This window comes from Pleurodeles waltl, chromosome 4_1 (genome assembly GCF_031143425.1).
Source record: "Pleurodeles waltl isolate 20211129_DDA chromosome 4_1, aPleWal1.hap1.20221129, whole genome shotgun sequence".
Taxonomy (NCBI): Eukaryota; Metazoa; Chordata; class Amphibia; order Caudata; family Salamandridae; genus Pleurodeles; species Pleurodeles waltl.
Window position 1 is genome coordinate 337,542,402 of NC_090442.1, and position 23,350 is coordinate 337,565,751.

A 23,350-nucleotide genomic window follows, 5' to 3' on the forward strand; every position below is an offset into this window, starting at 1 on the left:
CATATCTCTATGCTACCTTTAACACAGCAAGGAACCTTTACTGATCCTTAGCTCTGTCACCATCTAATCTATTGTCTAACCTAGTTTCTTTTGGCATTGTTCAGTTGATCTACTCATATCTGATCAAATGCTGTATTCATGCTCTGCCACTGTTAAAGTTCTGGACTTAAGTGCAAGCCCTAATTTTCCTTAACAGTATATGACAGAAAGTTCAGCCTGATTTTCCTGGGTTTCTTCGTACCCCCTTCTGCTTATAGGGGGCCCTATGAGCCACCTGGATCTTTTTTTCAGTCTTCCTCCAGTTTACCACTAAGAACTCCTCTTTGAGAATCTTGATAGCAAAGCCTTTTACGTAACTGCCTTTGGCCCTCTCTGGAACATTCAGGATTGTTAAATTATTTTGACTCAAGTGATTTTCCAAGCTCTCATGCTCCTCTGAATGGCTTTTATTTTGCTGTTTCATTGCTAAGGTCATTGCTCATCTTATTCATCATTCAACTTAGCTTCCGATGTCTGGCACCTTGAATGTCTCTTTGATTTAACCCAGAAACCTCAAATCTTTTTTTTGAGTTTCTGCCTTTGGACCTACAGATAGGCACTCTAAATTTGTCTGCCTGTAAACCTACATAAATGTCTACCTGTAGGCCTGCAAATAGGCTCTTGAAATGCCTTATTACTGTGCATTCCCACTATGCACACTCACCAAGTCTGCCAGAACTTCACATCTTCACCACGGCAGTTAATAATATTGAGGTAATCTCTGTACATCACTAACTTCCTCTTTTTCAGTTCATATTAAAGATTGTATTTAGTTGTAATGCATCTGTGTTTATTTCATACTGTTTTAGAGCAACCTTTCAAGGTGGCAACAAAAATTCAACTCTGTTAGAAAAAGAGGAGCATGATGTATATTCTTCCTGGACTTCATATTTCCAGGCAGTGCTTAATTTGAGCCGGTGTTTGTCGGTGGGAGCCATCAGCACTTGTGGGGACCAGAACTTTTTTCGGCATAATATGCTCAAACAGAATCATTTTTTTTGTGTGAAACATTTACCGAAAGCAACAGAAAGAAAAATGCACAAATCTGAAATACAGGAAAAGAAAGTCGGAAAAACTAAAAAAGGGAGAAGGCAGTAGCCATCAAGAGTGAGATAAAGGGTCAGGGAGTATATGCAAGTAGATTAAAGAGGTATGAGGTGGATTTAAGACAACCAGCATTTGTATTTGGTGTGTTGACATTCAGTTGCATGGCTGCGGGCTTCTGAGCAGATCTTCGGGCACTCGCACTTGTTAACACGTTTTTTCATCCTTCTCAGGAATCGAAACACTTCACTGAGGTCGAGGGATCTTTTGATGGTGTTGATGGTTAATCATACACAATTATTTCAGCACCACCTAACCAATTTTGACATCATGACCAATGTGGCCAAGGAAGAAAAACTCCAATCAGTGAAAATTTCAAACCTTTATTTTATAATCACAAAGCTTATGTCATGAAAACTGTGCGCAAAATCAAATTATAAAGATAAATCAACACCATTGGCCACCCAAAATGGCGAAACAAGTTTAATAGAATTAGCATCAACACAATTAAGCATTCAAGAAGAATAATACATATCATTAAAGAAATAACTTGTGCCACAGAAACATATCTCAGATCATACTGTGTTAGCATTTGTCAAATCAAATTAAGCAGAGAACACAATTCGGGGGAGGACATAGGTTGTCCCTTCAGCTAACCAAATTAGGATATGCATGTGTGGGGACAGGTAACACATGGGGGCAAAATATAAAAGAGGCAGAACTAATTTGGAAAATAATCTATCTTGGGTGACAGAATTATAAAATTTAAATTTGGTGAGTTTCAGCATGCTAGCTTCTATTCTTTAAAAAGGACATGTCAAGGGAAATTACATCAACAGGGAGATATACCTCTCCCAGGGTCAGCATTCAAGGATTATTCATTAGCAAAGCATGTAGATCATCAGTGAAGTCCGGTCCGAAGCACCGCCAGGGAGGTGCAGAGAGAGAGAGAGAGAGAGAGAGCTGCACAGAGTCACGAGTTCTCAGGAGCCAAGGAAAAGGCTAACAGAACATCTAGCCATCTGGAGAGTCACAGAAAGACTGACTAAAGTCAGAAACTACTGAAACACCTAAAACATCCTGATTTGTCAGTTCAGTAGTCCCATATCATGCAAAAGGGGCTATGTCCAATCAAAATTAGTGACATGACTTCAAATTGCAACAGTTCAGTATTTTTTTAGGTTAGCTCTTTCTGTGTAAATCTAAACAGTCAGTTACAATTTACTGCCACTTGCAACAATTCAAATTCTTCCCAGGGTATACAATGTCTCCGTCCCATGTGAATCTGCATGTTACTCAAAACAATTTTACATTATGTTCACAGGCCTAAACGTTCTGGACCAAGGTCATTTAACTAAAAGTCTTGGTACAGTTGAACATGAACTATTGCTACTCTTGAGTACCCATGAGAACAAAACCTAATGGAAAAATTCAAGTTAGCGAGAACAATGATTCATCACTTTTACATGACTGCAAATACATGCTCTGCAGGCTTAGTTATGGTTACAAGAAATATGGATGCATTAATATGCTTGTTAATAGACACACATAATATGCAGACTTATAAATTCAACGTTAATAAAATAGCATCAGAATGAATAAAACATTTTCATTATAAATTGCAAACTTGTTAAGGCATCATGTTAGATGTGATGGAGAAGTGCATTTATGTTTATGCACATGTTCATTTAAACTCATAAATCACACATTAAACATTAAAAGTATAAATTTGTTTTAATACTAGCAGTTACTCTAGTGCCTACAATATATGTTGGCCTAATTTAAATCTTGTTAAGGCATTGTTAAATCTGGTAGGCACAATTGTGACCACCACAAATGAAAACATGAAAAAAATGTAAATGCATGTCAGTGCAGCGTTCTACCTTGAGCTGTTAAACATGAGGCACCTTCTGCTGACCTCTGCGTCACTAAAAAACATTACTAAAATGTTGCCTTCCATCACACTCATTCTTTTACAAATAAAACACTGTGAGCAGGCCAGATGAAGAGAATCCCTTTCACCTGCCTACTCCATCCCAGAATTATCCACATTTGTAGTCTTTTTTTTATTTTAATATCTCGCTCTCTGCAATCCCAAATGTTTGAGAAAGATCTTACCTTTTATTTCAGAGTTATCATCAGGTAGTCAAATCAGGGCTGAGCTAAAAGTTGAGTAACATGGATCTCAATAATAGTGATAATGAGAGTACTTTATTTTGATTTTACATTTTGATATTTGGTAAAAAGATTAGGTAATACAAAAATATGTCTTTACAAATAGATTCCCTTGACAACACTTTAGCAGTATTTAAACTGTGCTCCTGCTATGAATATTTATTTTTTTCCGGCGTTTTAATGTTTTCATAGGTAATGTTTCCTTGGTATAATAGAAATTATTTTAAGAGTTTGTTAATGGGAATAAAGTATGGGAATAATTATGCTCGTATAAAATAGGAACACATTTTATGGCCTAATATTTGGAATTTAAATCGTCTGCTAGTGAGCGTGATTAAGATCACAATGGTTAAGGTTTCAGGGAACTGTTGGCCCTGTAAAAGTGTTGTAAATAGGTGGTGATAAAGGCAACATTCATGTAACTTCAAAACCGGGACAAAGTATATCAAATTAGGAGACAAATGGCACATTTAGAGATTTGCAGATAGTCTCCGAGCAGAAACGTTTTAAAGCATGCCCAGGGACCCCACCTACGAAGTGGCCCTCTAGAAAAGCAAGGGGGAAGTTCAAAATTACTGTCATAAAATAACTCATTAAAAAACCCAGGCCCATATTTATACTTTTTGACGCAAACCAGCGCCGGCGCTGGTTTGCGCCAAAAAATGTACCGCCGGCTAACACCATTCCAACGCTCCAGGTGGGCGCCTTATTTATGGATTGGCATTAGCCGCCGCTGCGGGCTGGTCAGAGTAAAAAAAATTACTCTAACCATGCAGCGCCGGCATAGGGGAAAATGGGAGCTGTGCGTCAAAAAATGGTGCAATTCAGGTTAGAGTAAAAAATCATGGCTCTAACCGCACTTGCGCCATTTTTTGACTCACAACCCCCATTGAAATGACTCCTGTCTTAGCAAAGACAGGAGTCATGCACCCCTGCCCAATGGCCATGCCCAGGGGACTTCTGTCCCCTGGGCATGGCCATTGGGCACAGTCGCATGTAGGGGGGCCCAAATTAGGCCCCCCTATGCCACTTAAACATTTGTTTAAAAATACTTACCTCAACTTACCTGTACTTACCTGCGATGGGTCCCCCCTTCCATGGATGCCCTCCAGGGGTGGGTGGGGTGGCAGGGGGTGTCTTTGGGGGCAGGGAAGGGCATCTGTGGACTGCTTCCTTTGTCAGAGACCATGGAAATGAGCCCACAGGTCCCTTAACGCCTGCCCTCACCGAGGCGTTAACAAACGGCGCACATCAGGCTGGGCGTCGTTTTTTAGGCCCGCCCCCTCTTGTACATCAAAATGACACGGGAGTATAAATAAGGCGCACAGGCCTTAAAGTCATTTTGGGACGGGAACGCACATTCGGCGCAAACAGAGTATAAATACGCCCCCCAGATTTTCTCATGTGTCAGCCAAGTATGTTTAACATAAATTTAGGGCCAAATTTACTAAGGATTTGGCCAGCACCAGGTCTTGCAAGGGTATTTACTTTGCAGGCCATAAAGAAATCTGCACTGAATTGGTGGCCTTTTCTTTGCATAAATAGCACTTTTCTCTGTTTTGCACCACTTTGTGTCAAGGAGATGTTACTTTTGTGTAACTAATACGGTTTAGCACACACCCCTGTAGGTTTTGTCACAAATCCCAATCTACTAAAATATGCAGACTAGGTTATGGGTAGAGAAAAGCCTCCTCGAAGCAGGTACTAATATGAAGAAACATTTTCGTTTCTCCATTCAATTCATTGCATGTAAGCTGAACCGTACAGGACACATACAATGTGTGGAATGTTTAAGACTAGTTTAGGTGTATAATTTCGTACTGGGAGAGAATGCTTCCAATCCAAATCCTGTGCAAGACAACACTATGCTGCAAATGCTGTGCATTGTGCTAGGGAGCCTGTTTCTGTGTGAGTGTAGAGCAGCAAACCATTTATAGGTTGAGCGTGGGAGCGCACAAGCACTGCTTTTCCGTCATGTTGGAATGTAACTGAGCTTATAACAACGCCCACTGCACGCATGTCACTATGATTCGTTCATGGGCTTGCCTTTCAAAAATCCTTTATTTTCATTGGTAAATGCTTTACGTTTTTCCCTCCTTCGGGCGGTTTGGTTACCGCTTTGGACATCGACCCTGTTACATGGATAATTGCACTTTTAGCTGATAACTTTACCTGCGAGCGAACATTTTTCCTTTTGTTTATCTTCTTGGCCCTCACTTGCATGGTGATGGTGGCGCTATGAATCGGCTAGCTTACATCAACTGTTTAACTTTTTTATTTTCAGTTTATATGGCAAGAAAAGTCCAATTAGGCATTTACAACACTAATAGCTCTAACTCGAGCAAATGCGAGACCCATTGCATTGCAAATGCTTGTTAATAAATATGGCCCTGCGATGGTTGCGCTGTCTTGCGTAAAGCAGCTCAGAAACTTTGGTTGCTGTGTTGTGGTGTGCTATAACATAATTAATCTGCCCCATAGTGTGCATTTCTGACCCGCCCAGTGTCAACTCTTATAGCCAGTTGGTGGGAGTTACATAAAAATATTATCTGTGTTACATCTCTCTCCTTACTCCACCTCACCTTTTCTATCTTAACCCTTGCTCCTAACCTCCCTCTCTTCTTCTTTTATTATGTGAGTTCATACTCACTATTTCTCTATCTCAGCCCTTCCCCTCACCTTTGTCTACCTCCCTCTCTCTCATTGCACCCAATATAACTCACTCAACTCAATCTTCCTTTCTCTCTATCATCCTGATTTCATACACCTACATCTATCACTGTCAGTCCCCTGCCACTACCTCTCTCTGTCATCCCTCTATACTTCACTGCTCTTTTTGAAGCTGACATCTCTGTACCTCTCCTCCATCAACTTCACTTCTCACACAACCTCATCTTTATCTTTACCTCACATCTCTGTCTCTCTCTCACGCTCCATGTCTCTACTACAGACCTCTCTCTGCCTCTCTCTCAGCGCCTTCTCTACTTCACTAGCCCCCCTCACCAACCTATCTCATTTTCCTCTCTTCCTCATATCTCCCTCACTACCTCACCTCTTTCCACCCCACCACTTTCTCTTGCTCTACCTCTGGTACATTTTCTGGTACCCTTTTCCTCTATCCCCAAGTTCTCTCACTCTATTTCATATAAACACATCTCTCTCTGAATCTCCTCCATTCTCAGTCACCTCTTCTACCACAACTATCTCACTCAGCGTCTTTCCTTATTGATCTTCACTATGTCTTCCTCTCACAACTCTTTGGCTCCGCATAAGCCCCACCTCTCTCTTTATTTCATGTATCTTCTTTTTGCTCTACAGCACATTTCTCTTTCTAACCTTTACCCCTCTCTCTGCCTTTCTCTCTTACTGACTATTCTCTGTAACTACTTGTTTTTCTATACCTCATCTCATTTTTCACCCTATCTTGTATCTCTTAGTTGTTCATCATCTCCCTGTCTTTCTCAACCTCTTGCTGCCTTTACCTCTCCCTAATTCTCCTGTTTTTCTTTATTACCTCTCTCTACCTCACCTCTTGGTGTACTGTACTCCTCTGCCCCTCTCCATATGTTTATCTCTCTCTCGCTCTACTGCACTTTAAAACCTTAAATATTTTTCTCTACCTCTTGTTCTTTACCTACATCATCTTCTTTCTATCTCGATCTCTACCCTGTGCTACCTCTACTTCATGTCCGCTGTACTATTCTTTATGTCTCTGTCCATCTCCTGTATCCTGTGCCATCCCCTTAGATGGGTCACAGGGGCCAGTCTAGCCGTAAAAGTGTATACATATAAAGCAGAGAAAAGTTACAGAGCAGGGTAAGAAAAATTATAAGAAACTAAGGTAATGGTGAAAACAAGATTAGCACATTGATTTTCACTGTTGAAGCCAGAAGGGAAGTAGTAAACGGAAGTAGTGAAGGGAGTTATGTTTGTGATTACAAATAATCAGCAACAAAAGTTACAATTCCAGGTGATATGTGCATATGTATTATTTTAATATCACACTCTAATCCTTCAAACATCTAACAAGTAACCTGTTGCATGTTTTTCTAACAATAGACAGAATAAGCTGGTAAAACACTGAATTCATTATAAAGTGTTTTCATGATTTCTTTTGAACCTCTTTGGCTGGCAGACACCAGGCAGCTTGAGCTTTTAGATGTCTTTGCCTACGCCCATTTCTTAAACTGCAATATATAGTTTTAATATCCAAAGTCATCTCAACCGCTCAAATTAACTGTAAGGGGGTCATAAATTTAAAGTACTTCTAAACAGTGGCCCCTAAAATATATCTTTACTAGGGCCCCACAAATCCTTAAGGTTTCACTGTCTTCAAATCCACGAGGTGAGTGGAGGCCAGTGCCTCCACTTCTGTGGTCAAAGACCACCTGCAGGTCGATTTATCAGTGCTCTCAGCGGGGCCATTCCTGTTACTCCACTGAGGGCACTTAAGCTTTGCAACGAGAGAGCCATGTTTACTGTAGCCACTCGGCAAAGTTCTTTGGTTTCTATTACAGAATGTCTGTGGTCCTGAACAGGAAACATGTGGTGGAACCACCACCCTAAATAGGGCAGGAGGCCTTAGGGAAGACACGCCATCTTTGAAATTTCTGCTGGTGAAGCCAGCTTAGATTTTGCCTTTAGAAACTTGGTGCTTCATCAACCTCTAAATTACTAGTCAACAGATTTCAGCCATTTGATAAGCATGTAACATGGTTGAAGGGAGTCCTTGCAACGCTGATTTACTATCCCTTTCTAGGATCTTATTGTGCTCTCAAAAATCTTATTGACAGTGAAATATGATTGTTAATTTACAAAGCATGCAAGACTTTCTTCTGTATTTCTTAATGAATATGAAAATTAATTAAAAAAAGCATTGAATGCTTTCCTATTAACAAAGAAATGAATGGTGATTGTCGATGCATGGCATCTAAAAGTATTTGAAATATTTGTGTTTATAATTGATAAATACATAGATTATGTGTAGCCGTAATGATTAACACTTGAATTACTTTTTTTCAGGAATAAAAATGGCTTGAAGAAGAGGAAGCTGACCAAGTATGTGTCTCATGACATTTCAAAAAATATCTACAGGTCAATCATGTTACAAATAGTTTTAGTTGAGCATGGTTTGTATTTTATCAAAGTCTTGTTTTGTAATCAGTTCTTAGGAGGAAATGAATATCTGCATGACCTAGCTCTGTTTTTAAAACTAGATACAGAACAATCCGTGACACTTTCAAGGTAAATGATAGAAGACTTTTTTAATCAGAACATTTGTGATAGTTATTCACAATTAACTTTTGTATTCTAGTTTCCCATATATTTGCTTTTTGTGTTATGATTTGTATTTATATTTTTCATCTTGTCTATTCACAAAACCGTTTTCCCCGATACATTGACTATACTTAGAACCCTTGATCATGTTTTGTTGGCTTTGTTGTCTGTTTCACTTACCAGCTCCTGATTGGACTGCTTTTTTGCCTCTTCTTGTGTTTTTCCCTCTCAGGAACATATGGGTGTCAAATTGCCCTGGCAGAATGGTGTATCCTCCCAATGCTGACATAAGACTATGCTTGCTATTTCTGGAAGTGACTATTTTCTTTCACTCTTCCCTTATTAACATTTTTTTCTCCCATCACTGCCCCCACCAAGCAACCTTTTTGCCCCCTACCTACTTGATTTTTCACATAGTTTTTGTGATTTTGGCACCCAGCATAGTAGCAGTAGGCAACCATTTTAAAATGACAGCAATCTTAAAAAAGAATTGTGACAGTGTCAAGATGGCCACCTACGAGTGTGCATGCACACACACAAGCAGTTGGCATCTATGAATGAGTTGGTTTTCTTTGAACAAATTGTATTCAAAGACCTTCACCACAGATGTACACACATCCTTGGTGTCCATTTTGAACATATTTGTTAAAAACATTGCAAAGGCATTGAAAGATTGGCATCATGAATGCCTGCGCGGCCATCTTTTACTGCATTTATAATGTTTTACAACCCATTAAAAAATGGCTGTGGTAGATGTGAGCATTAACTGTAGCTTTCAAAACATAAGCAAGCTTTGCCAAAGCTAATAGGTTTCACTGCTAAGGCCCATTGGATTCACCAATGCTTGTTTTTATTTGCAATGAAACAAAAGACATTCACCTGCAGATATATTTCACATTTATTTTCTGATCAAACCACATAAATAAACATCTATAATATGTGATCCCTTGTCTCATTAAATGAGACAATTAAACACACTGTGTCCTTTCAGGACTTAGTATATACCAATGAGGTTTGTTCAGAACCAACATTGTAACTCAGATTTATCAAGCTAAATACTGTCATCCATTGTTAAGAATCAAAATACGCATATCTCATTCATCCCCCACTTTTTCTTTTAAATACTCCAGAAATCTTTGGCTCTCTATGTACATGATCACTATTAAAAAGGTTTATATGGAGCTATATCTCAGGCCCAATTCCAATGAGATGACTGGAAAATTTAAATCTATGCAGAATTTAAAGAGGCATTTTTGACAGTTTGTTAATTCAGCTGTCTTTGTGTGAATGTTTGGTGCAGCTCAAGTAGCCCAACTCTCAGTGGGAAGCATGCAAAAAAATGTTTCCCCACTAACAGCTATAAAAAAGCATTAGCAAAGGCAAAGGTTCTGGCCTTAGCAACCTGGTGGAGGCAAGTGGGTGTAATGACTATTGCTTTTTAGAATTTTCATCACAAGCATATGCTACAAATTAAAAAAAACATGCTGCCTAAATACAGCCGCCTTACACATGCAGTAACAATTTTAAATTAAACAAATAACAATCACATACACTTTTAATAGAACAATACCAGTCCTCACTACCATACGGATGTACTGCTGGAGTCCAGGGTGTGAGGAGCCCATTGCACCACAGGTATACCTATTCAATACTAGCTAAAAGGAAGATGGGTGCCCATTGTCATGCTTGCATTAGGGTTATGGGGTACATCTGATGCATCACTGGTTAAATCAGGTGTAAAAATACACAAATGTTATACACAGCAGCATAGTAAGGCCTGAAAATATTTGGCAAACACAGCAAAATGTTTTTAAAACACCAGCTTTTAATAAAAACTGATCAAATACCAAATTGTAAGCATCTTATATCTCTGACAACAAATATATAGTGAGAGGTGGGAATTTTAAGTCACAAATTGTGACTTCAACATACCCCTGAAAGTTGTACATTTTTATTGAATGTTGAGAATATGAAATAAGGGCCAACAGACGAAATGGGACCCCAGAGCATGTACAGTGCATACGTGTAGTCATTACAAAGAAATTCGAGATTGACATTTTCATAATATAAATTAGTGAGAGTATAGGTTGCAAAGACATAGAGAGGGACCTTAACCAGTAATTACCAATGTACTAGCCACCGATGGGCCTTCAGTGCTTTGCTTCACTTAATAATGTGTCATTAATTGAACAGTTTTTGGATTGATACAGCATCAGCCTGGCTCCGCAGCCAATCACTGCAGCGCACAGCCAAATGCCATGTGTGTCATAGGGTTGGGTGGTATTAGGGCTTTGGCCGCAGGTCCTGGCCACAGGCCAGGCCATGCGGCCAACCCCCTCTGCACACGGCCAAAGGCTGTGCGCGGTGGTGGTTGGATTAACGCCATGCACTTCTAATTACCCCAGAAATTACAGCACTCATGACATCTTTTATAATATCATTGGTAATGCAATATTTGTAGTAAGGTTATTGAGGAGAAAACTTAAGTTATAGTTACCTTAGCGCACAAGTTATAGTTACTTGAAATAACTAACTATAACAGCTGAATTTCAATGGTTTTGTACGTTTGAAATGTGGACCTAACTATAACGTCCATGTAATATTTGACTTTTAAGTGAAAAAAATATATATATATGTTGCAAACTGATGAGCTAAACAGTATTATTTATATATTTATATTCAGAAGATGCATCCCAGGATGTAGTTTCAAACTTGTCAACCTAGGCCTATCCCCCCCCCATATGAATATCTAGATTTTGTACATTTTAATTTGTCAACAAATAAGGCTTGCAACAATTTCATTGGTACCAGGCCAAACACATAATTGAACCAAGGGGCGACATTCATTTTTATAATTTGGATACTGCCTCACAGAGCTAATCACAGTTTAGATCATTCCACAAATTCAGTTTTCATTCTATCAGTCAATTATATTGCAATATATCGCATTCTCCTGTCTACTGGTAGTATAAATCCCCAAGTATAACAAATTCAATTGAGTCCATTTAAAGGGCCACTTCCTTAAAGACTATTTTATTACAACTTGTGTATGGTAAAGCTTTACATTTAGACTCAATTGATCTTATAGCCCAAAAATCACAAGATTTGGTCAATCAAAGATATCAAATCTGGGGTAGATTCCCTTGGTGTAGACAGAGTTACTAGAATAGCATATACATAGAAAATGCTTTCTGTACACACGCCACTGTGTTTATTCCTCTCACATTTTCATTCTTGCATATGGCAATAGCCACTGGGTGTTAAGAAAGTTTTGCTCAATGTGGTACCCCTGCTTTGTGGCCAAATAAATGCTAAAGTAAAGGATTGAAAAACCTCCACACTTTTCTTTTTAAAGTAAGTTACCATGTAGCATTCTACTTTCTTGATAATTTACCCAACCCCATTGTTTCCACTGTGAAAATATATAAGTCCACTCATCTCAATCAAACTCTGTTTCAGCATCAAGCAACATTGTTACCTTCTTGTAAGGAAATGCCTCCTTGGCATGGTTACCCCCTGACTTTTTGCCTTTGCTGATGCTATGTTTTGAATTGAAAGTGTGCTGAGGCCTGCTAACCAGGCCCCAGCACCAGTGTTCTTTCCCTAACCTGTACTTTTGATTCCACAATTGGCACACCCTGGCATCCAGGTAAGTCCCTTGTAACTGGTACCCCTGGTACCAAGGGCCCTGATGCCAGGGAAGGTCTCTAAGGGCTGCAGCATATCTTATGCCACCCTGGGGACCCCTCACTCAGCACTGACACACTGCTTACCAGCTTGTGTGTGCTGGTGAGAACAAAACGAGTAAGTCGACATGGCACTCCCCTGAGGGTGCCATGCCAACCTCACACTGCCTATGCAGTATAGATAAGTCACCCCTTTAGTAGGCCTTACAGCCCTAAGGCAGGGTGCACTATGCCATAGGTGAGGGCACCAGTACATGAGTACTGTGCCCCTACAGTGTCTAAGCCAAACCTTAAGACATTGTAAGTGCAGGGTAGCCATAAGAGTATATGGTCTGGGAGTCTGTCAAACACGGACTCCACAGCACCATAATGGCTACACTGAAAACTGGGAAGTTTGGTATCAAACTTCTCAGCACAATAAATGCACACTGATGCCAGTGTACATTTTATTGTAAAATACACCTCAGAGGGCACCTTAGAGGTGCCCCCTGAAACCTTAACCGACTATCGTTGTAGGCTGACTAGTTCCAGCAGCCTGCCACCGCCGAGACATGTTGCTGGCCCCATGGGGAGAGTGCCTTTGTCACTCTGAGGCCAGTAACAAAGCCTGCACTGGCCTCCCCCAGGCAGGAGCTGTCACACCTGGCGGTGAGCCTCAAAGGCTCACCCCTTTGTGCCAGCACCGCAGGACACTCCAGCTAGTGGAGTTGCCCGCCCCCTCCGGCCACGGCCCCCACTTTTGGCGGCAAGGCCGGAGGAAATAATGAGAATAACAAGGAGGAGTCACTGGCCAGTCAGGACAGCCCCTAAGGTGTCCTGAGCTGAAGTGACTCTAACTTTTAGAAATCCTCCATCTTGCAGATGGAGGATTCCCCAATAGGATTAGGGATGGGACCCACTCCCCTTGGGAGGAGGCACAAAGAGGGTGTACCCACCCTCAGGGCTAGTAGCCATTGGCTACTAACCCCCCAGACCTAAACACGCCCTTAAATTTAGTATTTAAGGGCTCCCCTGAACCTAAGAATTTAGATTCCTGAAACTACAAGAAGAAGAAGACTGCCGAGCTGAAAAACCCCTGCAGAGGAAGAACAGAAGACACCAACTGCTTTGGCCCCAGTCCTACCGGCCTGTCTCCTGCCTTCCAAAGAACCCTGCTCCAGCAACGCTTTCCAAGGGACCAGCGACCTCTGAATCCTCTGAGGACTGCCCTGCTTCAAGAAAGACAAGAAACTCCCGAGGACAGCGGCACTGCTCCAAAAGAACTGCAACTTTGTTTCAAGGAGCAGATTTAAAGACCCCTGCAACTCCCCGCAAGAAGCGTGAGACTTGCAACACTGCACCCGGCGACCCCGACTCGACTGGTGGAGAACCAACACCTCAGGGAGGACCCTCCGGCGACTCCGAGACTGTGAGTAACCAAAGTTGTCCCCCCTGAGCCCCCACAGCGACGCCTGCAGAGGGAATCCCGAGGCTCCCCCCTGACCGCGACTGCCTGAACTCCATTTCCCGACGGCTGGAAAAGACCCTGCACCCGCAGCCCCCAGCACCTAAAGGAATGGAACTCCTGTGCAGGCGTGACCCCCAGGAGGCCCTCTCCCTTGCCCAGGTGGTGGCTACCCCGAGGAGCCCCCCCCTGCCTGCCTGCACCGCTGAAGAGATCCCTTGGTCTCTCATTGAAAACCATTGAAAACCCGACGCGTGTTTGCACACTGCACCCTGCCGCCCCCGCGCTGCTGAGGGTGTACTTTTTGTGCTGACTTGTGTCCCCCCCGGTGCCCTACAAAACCCCCCTGGTCTGCCCTCCGAAGACGCGGGTACTTACCTGCTGGCAGACCGGAACCGGGGCACCCCCTTCACTACATTGAAGCCTATGTGTTTTGGGCACCTCTTTGACCTCTGCACCTGACCGGCCCTGAGCTGCTGGTGTGGTAACTTTGGGGTTGCTCTGAACCCCCAACGGTGGGCTACCTTGGACCCAAACCTGAGACTTGTAAGTGATTTACTTACCTGACAAAACTAACAAAAACTTACCTCCCCCAGGAACTGTGAAAATTGCAGTGTCCACTTTTAAAACAGCTTATTGTGTTTTATGCGAAAAGTATACATGCTAGTGTAATGATTTAAAGTTCCTGAAGTACTTACCTGCAATACCTTTCAAATGAGTTATTACATGTAGAATTTGAACCTGTGGTTCTTAAAATAAACTAAGAAAATATATTTTTCTATAACAAAACTGTAAAGAAATGGCTCCCTGTTGCAGTTACCCCCCCACTTTTTGCCTGATACTGATGCTGACTTGACTAAGAAGTGTGCTGGGACCCTGCTAACCAGGCCCCAGCACCAGTGTTCCTTCACCTAAAATGTACCATTGTATCCACAATTGGCACACCCTGGCATTCAGATAAGTCCCTTGTAAACTGGTACTTCTAGTACCAAGGGCCCTGATGCCAAGGAAAGGTCTCTAAGGGCTGCAGCATGTCTTATGCCACCCTAGAGACCCCTCACTCAGCACAGACACACTGCTTACAAGCCTGTGTGTGCTAGTGAGAACAAAATGAGTAAGTCGACATGGCACTCCCCTCAGGGTGCCATGCCAGCCTCTCACTGCCTATGCAGTATAGGTAAGACACCCCTCTAGCAGGCCTTACAGCCCTAAGGCAGGGTGCACTAACCATAGGTGAGGGTACCAGTGCATGAGCACTGTGCCCCTACAGTGTCTAAACCAAACCTTAGACATTGTAAGTGCAGGGTAGCCATAAGAGTATATGGTCTGGGAGTCTGTTTTACACGAACTCCACAGCACCATAATGGCTACACTGAAAACTGGGAAGTTTGGTATCAAACTTCTCAGCACAATAAATGCACACTGATGCCAGTGTACATTTTATTGTAAAATACACCACAGAGGGCACCTTAGAGGTGCCCCCTAAAACTTAACCGACTATCTGTGTAGGCTGACTAGTTCCAGCAGCCTGCCACACTAGAGACATGTTGCTGGCCCCATGGGGAGAGTGCCTTTGTCACTCTGAGGCCAGTAACAAAGCCTGCACTGGGTGGAGATGCTAACACCTCCCCCAGGCAGGAGCTGTGACACCTGGCGGTGAGCCTCAAAGGCTCACCCCTTTGTCACAGCCCAGCAGGGCACTCCAGCTTAGTGGAGTTGCCCGCCCCCTCCGGCCACGGCCCCCACTTTTGGCGGCAAGGCTGGAGGGAACAAAGAAAGCAACAAGGAGGAGTCACTGGCCAGTCAGAACAGCCCCTAAGGTGTCCTGAGCTGAAGTGACTCTAACTTTTAGAAATCCTCCATCTTGCAGATGGAGGATTCCCCCAATAGGGTTAGGATTGTGACCCCCTCCCCTTGGGAGGAGGCACAAAGAGGGTGTACCCACCCTCAGGGCTAGTAGCCATTGGCTACTAACCCCCCAGACCTAAACACGCCCTTAAATTTAGTATTTAAGGGCTACCCTGAACCCTAGAAGATTAGATTCCTGCAACTACAAGAAGAAGGACTGCCTAGCTGAAAACCCCTGCAGAGGAAGACCAGAAGACGACAACTGCCTTGGCTCCAGAAACTCACCGGCCTGTCTCCTGCCTTCCAAAGATCCTGCTCCAGCGACGCCTTCCAACGGGACCAGCGACCTCGACATCCTCTGAGGACTGCCCCTGCTTCGAAAAGACAAGAAACTCCCGAGGACAGCGGACCTGCTCCAAGAAAAGCTGCAACTTTGTTTCCAGCAGCTTTAAAGAACCCTGCAAGCTCCCCGCAAGAAGCGTGAGACTTGCAACACTGCAACCGGCGACCCCGACTCGGCTGGTGGCGATCCAACACCTCAGGAGGGACCCCAGGACTACTCTGATACTGTGAGTACCAAAACCTGTCCCCCCTGAGCCCCCACAGCGCCGCCTGCAGAGGGAATCCCGAGGCTTCCCCTGACCGCGACTCTTTGAACCTAAAGTCCCGACGCCTGGGAGAGACCCTGCACCCGCAGCCCCCAGGACCTGAAGGACCGGACTTTCACTGGAGAAGTGACCCCCAGGAGTCCCTCTCCCTTACCCAAGTGGAGGTTTCCCCGAGGAATCCCCCCCTTGCCTGCCTGCAGCGCTGAAGAGATCCCGAGATCTCTCATAGACTAACATTGCGAACCCGACGCCTGTTCCTACACTGCACCCGGCCGCCCCCGCGCTGCTGAGGGTGAGATTTCTGTGTGGACTTGTGTCCCCCCCGGTGCCCTACAAAACCCCCCTGGTCTGCCCTCCGAAGACGCGGGTACTTACCTGCAAGCAGACCGGAACCGGGGCACCCCCTTCTATCCATTCTAGCCTATGTGTTTTGGGCACCACTTTGAACTCTGCACCTGACCGGCCCTGAGCTGCTGGTGTGGTGACTTTGGGGTTGCTCTGAACCCCCAACGGTGGGCTACCTTGGACCAAGAACTAAGCCCTGTAAGTGTCTTACTTACCTGGTTAACCTAACAAATACTTACCTCCCCTAGGAACTGTGAAAATTGCACTGTGTCCACTTTTAAAACAGCTATTTGTGAATAACTTGAAAAGTATACATGCAATTTTGATGATTTGAAGTTCCTAAAGTACTTACCTGCAATACCTTTCGAATGAGATATTACATGTAGAATTTGAACCTGTGGTTCTTAAAATAAACTAAGAAAAGATATTTTTCTATATAAAAACCTATTGGCTGGATTTGTCTCTGAGTGTGTGTACCTCATTTATTGTCTAGGTGTATGTACAACAAATGCTTAACACTACTCCTTGGATAAGCCTACTGCTCGACCACACTACCACAAAATAGAGCATTAGTATTATCTCTTTTTGCCACTATCTTACCTCTAAGGGGAACCCTTGGACTCTGTGCATACTATTCCTTACTTTGAAATAGTGCATACAGAGCCAACTTCCTACATTGGTGGATCAGCGGTGGGGTACAAGACTTTGCATTTGCTGGACTACTCAGCCAATACCTGATCACACGACAAATTCCAAAATTGTCATTAGAAATTGATTTTTGCAATTTGAAAAGTTTTCTAAATTCTTAAAAGACCTGCTAGGGCCTTGTGTTAGATCCTGTTTAGCATTTCTTTTTAGAGTTTAAAAGTTTGTAAAAGTTTGAATTAGAACCTAGAACTAGTTGTAGATTCTTAAAAAGTATTCCAACTTTTAGAAGCAAAATGTCTAGCACAGATGTGACTGTGGTGGAACTCGACACCACACCTTACCTCCATCTTAAGATGAGGGAGCTAAGGTCACTCTGTAAAATAAAGAAAATAACAATGGGCCCCAAACCTACCAAAATACAGCTCCAGGAGCTTTTGGCAGAGTTTGAAAAGGCCAACCCCTCTGAGGGTGGCAACTCAGAGGAATAGTGACTTGGAGGAAAATTCCCCCCTACCAGTCCTATCTAGGGAGAACAGGGTCCCTCAAACCCTGACTCCAAAAATAATAGTCAGAGATGCTGGTTCCCTCACAGGAGAGACCAACACCTCTGAAATCACTGAGGATAACTCCAGTGAAGATGACCCCCTGTTAGCCAGGATGGTCAAAAGATTGGCTTTGGAAAAGCAGCTCCTAGCCATAGAAAGGGAAAGAAAAGAGATGGGCCTAGGTCCCATCGATGGTGGCAGCAACTTAAATAGGGTCAGAGATTCTCCTGACATCCTAAAAATCCCCAAAGGGATTGTAACAAAATATGAAGATGGTGATGACATCACCAAATGGTTCACAGCTTTTGAGAGGGCTTGTGTAACCAGAAAAGTAAACAGATCTCACTGGGGTGCTCTCCTTTGGGAAATGTTCACTGGAAAGTGTAGGGATAGACTCCTCACACTCTCTGGAAAAGATGCAGAATCTTATGACCTCATGAAGGGTACCCTGATTGAGGGCTTTGGATTCTCCACTGAGGAGTATAGAATTAGATTCAGGGGGGCTCAAAAATCCTCGAGCCAGACCTGGGTTGATTTTGTAGACTACTCAGTAAAGACACTAGATGGTTGGTTAACTGGAAATGAAGTGTGTGACTATGTTGGGCTTTATAATTTGTTTATGAAAGAACACATTTTAAGTAACTGCTTCAATGAAAAGTTGCATCAGTATCTGGTAGACCTAGGTCCAATTTCTCCCCAAGAATTGGGAAAGAAGGCAGACCACTGGGTCAAGACTAGGGTAACCAAAACTTCCACTGGGGGTGACCAAAAGAAAGGGGTTACAAAAACTCCCCAGGAGAAAGTGGGTGACACTAGAAACAAAGAAAAAGAGTCCTCTGTAGGCCCCCAAAAACCAGAACAGGTGGGTGGGCCCCAAGACACAACCCAAAACAAAGGTGGGTACCAGGGTAAGAACTGGGATGCCACTAAGGCATGGTGCCACAACTGTAAAGAGTCTGGGCACCACACCAAGGACACTTCTTGTCCCAAAAACAAACCCCAGCACACAATTCCAGGGGTAACCAGTGTAGCCATGGGAGATGACTCCTCAGATGAGGAGGTCTTCCTAGCCTTCAACTGGAAACAGGGCCCAACAGGTGAGTTGGAGATTCCAGAGGGAAGCAGACACTTCCACCACCTACTGGTGAATGGAATCCCAACCACTGCCCTGAGAGACACTTGTGCCAGTCACACTATTGTGCATGACAGGCTGGTGCTCTCAAACCAGTACATCCCAGGTGAGACTGCCAGGGTAAGAGTTAGCCTAGACAGGGTCACTAAGAGGCCTATGGCTTTAGTACCCATAGAAGTGGGTGGCACTCTTAGCTGGAGAAGGGTAGTAGTCAGTACAGACCTCCCCCTTGATTGTCTCCTTGGAAATGACTACCCAGAGGTTAGTCAGAGCCCAAGAGAGGAACTGGTCCAGTGCCAGTCCTCTCCCAAGGATTCTGGAAGTCCTGCCTCTGCAGTGAATGCAAGCAGGCCCCAGAAGAAGAAGAAAAGAAAACAGAGTAGGAAGGGTGGACAACCTTTAGCCAAGGTTACAGCAAGCCAGGGAGATTCTGCTCCAGTAGGGGAGAACTCCAAAAATGGCCCTGATAAAGTCCAACCTGACCCACAAGAAGTCCTGGCTAGTCAGGCAACTGTTAAGCCTGTGTGGGTGGCTCCTCAGCTAACAGAAGAAAGAGTGGAAGAAGGGTGTTTACTACAAGATGTGGTGACCCCCCACTCTAATACAGCAGACAGGCACCCTGAACCCAAAGAAGCCTGTAACTTAGCCCCTTCCCTTGTAGGTGAAGAGCTAAAGGTGTGGTTCTGGGCACTGACAGCTGTCAGTGGCCTCTGCTGGGTGTTAGCCTTTATGGCTGCACTATCCTTGGCCTGGTGGTCTGACCCCATGCCAAATAACAAGTTAGGCCCCCTGACCCTGTTGGTCATGGTGGGGTTACTCCAGCTCTGGGTAACCTCTCTGGGTAAGCTAGGGGTGACCCTGGCCAAGATAAGGTTAGCAGAGGTGGACACCTCTAAGACCAAAATAGAAAGAATGGGTGGAGACATTGAAGAGGCAGACAAGAGGCAATTCAGACTAGGTCCTATCACTGTGGAAGTGGGTCAGTTCCCCAAAGGGAATGACCTGAACAGAAGGATGTAAGGCAGAGTAGGCCCTGCAACTAACCAGCCTATTTCTCCTACTCTTCCTCGCCTGACAGACTAGGAAGACTCTCCCAGCTTGGGCTGAGTCTCCTGGCCTGTAGGCTGGGGGGGGCTTGTGTAAAGAAATGGCTCCCTGTTGCAGTTACCCCCCCACTTTTTGCCTGATACTGATGCTGACTTGACTAAGAAGTGTGCTGGGACCCTGCTAACCAGGCCCCAGCACCAGTGTTCCTTCACCTAAAATGTACCATTGTATCCACAATTGGCACACCCTGGCATTCAGATAAGTCCCTTGTAAACTGGTACTTCTAGTACCAAGGGCCCTGATGCCAAGGAAAGGTCTCTAAGGGCTGCAGCATGTCTTATGCCACCCTAGAGACCCCTCACTCAGCACAGACACACTGCTTACAAGCCTGTGTGTGCTAGTGAGAACAAAATGAGTAAGTCGACATGGCACTCCCCTCAGGGTGCCATGCCAGCCTCTCACTGCCTATGCAGTATAGGTAAGACACCCCTCTAGCAGGCCTTACAGCCCTAAGGCAGGGTGCACTATACCATAGGTGAGGGTACCAGTGCATGAGCACTGTGCCCCTACAGTGTCTAAACCAAACCTTAGACATTGTAAGTGCAGGGTAGCCATAAGAGTATATGGTCTGGGAGTCTGTTTTACACGAACTCCACAGCACCATAATGGCTACACTGAAAACTGGGAAGTTTGGTATCAAACTTCTCAGCACAATAAATGCACACTGATGCCAGTGTACATTTTATTGTAAAATACACCACAGAGGGCACCTTAGAGGTGCCCCCTAAAACTTAACCGACTATCTGTGTAGGCTGACTAGTTCCAGCAGCCTGCCACACTAGAGACATGTTGCTGGCCCCATGGGGAGAGTGCCTTTGTCACTCTGAGGCCAGTAACAAAGCCTGCACTGGGTGGAGATGCTAACACCTCCCCCAGGCAGGAGCTGTGACACCTGGCGGTGAGCCTCAAAGGCTCACCCCTTTGTCACAGCCCAGCAGGGCACTCCAGCTTAGTGGAGTTGCCCGCCCCCTCCGGCCACGGCCCCCACTTTTGGCGGCAAGGCTGGAGGGAACAAAGAAAGCAACAAGGAGGAGTCACTGGCCAGTCAGAACAGCCCCTAAGGTGTCCTGAGCTGAAGTGACTCTAACTTTTAGAAATCCTCCATCTTGCAGATGGAGGATTCCCCCAATAGGGTTAGGATTGTGACCCCCTCCCCTTGGGAGGAGGCACAAAGAGGGTGTACCCACCCTCAGGGCTAGTAGCCATTGGCTACTAACCCCCCAGACCTAAACACGCCCTTAAATTTAGTATTTAAGGGCTACCCTGAACCCTAGAAGATTAGATTCCTGCAACTACAAGAAGAAGGACTGCCTAGCTGAAAACCCCTGCAGAGGAAGACCAGAAGACGACAACTGCCTTGGCTCCAGAAACTCACCGGCCTGTCTCCTGCCTTCCAAAGATCCTGCTCCAGCGACGCCTTCCAACGGGACCAGCGACCTCGACATCCTCTGAGGACTGCCCCTGCTTCGAAAAGACAAGAAACTCCCGAGGACAGCGGACCTGCTCCAAGAAAAGCTGCAACTTTGTTTCCAGCAGCTTTAAAGAACCCTGCAAGCTCCCCGCAAGAAGCGTGAGACTTGCAACACTGCAACCGGCGACCCCGACTCGGCTGGTGGCGATCCAACACCTCAGGAGGGACCCCAGGACTACTCTGATACTGTGAGTACCAAAACCTGTCCCCCCTGAGCCCCCACAGCGCCGCCTGCAGAGGGAATCCCGAGGCTTCCCCTGACCGCAACTCTTTGAACCTAAAGTCCCGACGCCTGGGAGAGACCCTGCACCCGCAGCCCCCAGGACCTGAAGGACCGGACTTTCACTGGAGAAGTGACCCCCAGGAGTCCCTCTCCCTTACCCAAGTGGAGGTTTCCCCGAGGAATCCCCCCCTTGCCTGCCTGCAGCGCTGAGGAGATCCCGAGATCTCTCATAGACTAACATTGCGAACCCGACGCCTGTTCCTACACTGCACCCGGCCGCCCCCGCGCTGCTGAGGGTGAGATTTCTGTGTGGACTTGTGTCCCCCCCGGTGCCCTACAAAACCCCCCTGGTCTGCCCTCCGAAGACGCGGGTACTTACCTGCAAGCAGACCGGAACCGGGGCACCCCCTTCTATCCATTCTAGCCTATGTGTTTTGGGCACCACTTTGAACTCTGCACCTGACCGGCCCTGAGCTGCTGGTGTGGTGACTTTGGGGTTGCTCTGAACCCCCAACGGTGGGCTACCTTGGACCAAGAACTAAGCCCTGTAAGTGTCTTACTTACCTGGTTAACCTAACAAATACTTACCTCCCCTAGGAACTGTGAAAATTGCACTGTGTCCACTTTTAAAACAGCTATTTGTGAATAACTTGAAAAGTATACATGCAATTTTGATGATTTGAAGTTCCTAAAGTACTTACCTGCAATACCTTTCGAATGAGATATTACATGTAGAATTTGAACCTGTGGTTCTTAAAATAAACTAAGAAAAGATATTTTTCTATATAAAAACCTATTGGCTGGATTTGTCTCTGAGTGTGTGTACCTCATTTATTGTCTAGGTGTATGTACAACAAATGCTTAACACTACTCCTTGGATAAGCCTACTGCTCGACCACACTACCACAAAATAGAGCATTAGTATTATCTCTTTTTGCCACTATCTTACCTCTAAGGGGAACCCTTGGACTCTGTGCATACTATTCCTTACTTTGAAATAGTGCATACAGAGCCAACTTCCTACATAAACCTATTGGCTGGATTTGTCTCTGAGTGTGTGTTCCTCATTTATTGCCTGTGTGTATGTACAACAAATGCTTAACACTACTCCCTTGATAAGCCTACTGCTCGACCACACTACCACAAAATAGAGCATTAGTATTATCTCTTTTTGCCACTATCTTACCTCTAAGGGGAACCCTTGGACTCTGTGCATGCTATTCCTTACTTTGAAATAGCACATACAGAGCCAACTTCCTACATTGGTGGATCAGTGGTGGGGTACAAGACTTTGCATTTGCTGGACTACTCAGCCAATACCTGATCACACGACAAATTCCAAAAATTGTCATTAGAACTTGATTTTTTGCAATTTGAAATTTTTCTAAATTCTTAAAAGACCTGCTAGGGCCTTGTGTTAGATCCTGTTTAGCATTTCTTTTAGAGTTTAAAATTTTGGTAAAAGTTTGAATTAGATTCTAGAACTAGTTTTAGTTTCTTAAAAAGTATTCCAACTTTTAGAAGCATAATGTATAGTGCAGAGATGAATGTGGTGGAACTCGACACCACACCTTACCTCCATCTTAAGATGAGGGAGCTAAGGTCACTCTGTAAAATAAAGAAAATAGTAATGGGCCCCAGACCTTCCAAACTACAGCTCCAGGAGCTGTTGGCAGAGTTTGAAAAGGCCAACCCCTCTGAGGATGGCAACTCAGAGGATGATGATAGTGACTTGGAGGGTGATTCCCCCCTACCAGT

The 23,350-nt window shown here is 44.5% G+C and overlaps 1 protein-coding gene across 4 annotated transcripts in view; it reads left to right on the forward strand.

The window, feature by feature from the left end:
- Positions 1 to 23,350, forward strand: part of PTPRO (protein tyrosine phosphatase receptor type O) — an 814,046-nt gene that overhangs the window by 671,054 nt on the left and 119,642 nt on the right. For 2 of the 4 annotated variants that reach the window (XM_069228459.1, XM_069228461.1), the window contains one exon: positions 8,281 to 8,316. In XM_069228459.1, the coding sequence (XP_069084560.1) occupies positions 8,281 to 8,316 (36 nt within the window). Of the gene's footprint in view, positions 1 to 8,280; positions 8,353 to 23,350 lie in introns of all 4 variants that reach the window. The other 2 variants (XM_069228458.1, XM_069228460.1) reach the window with 1 other exon arrangement.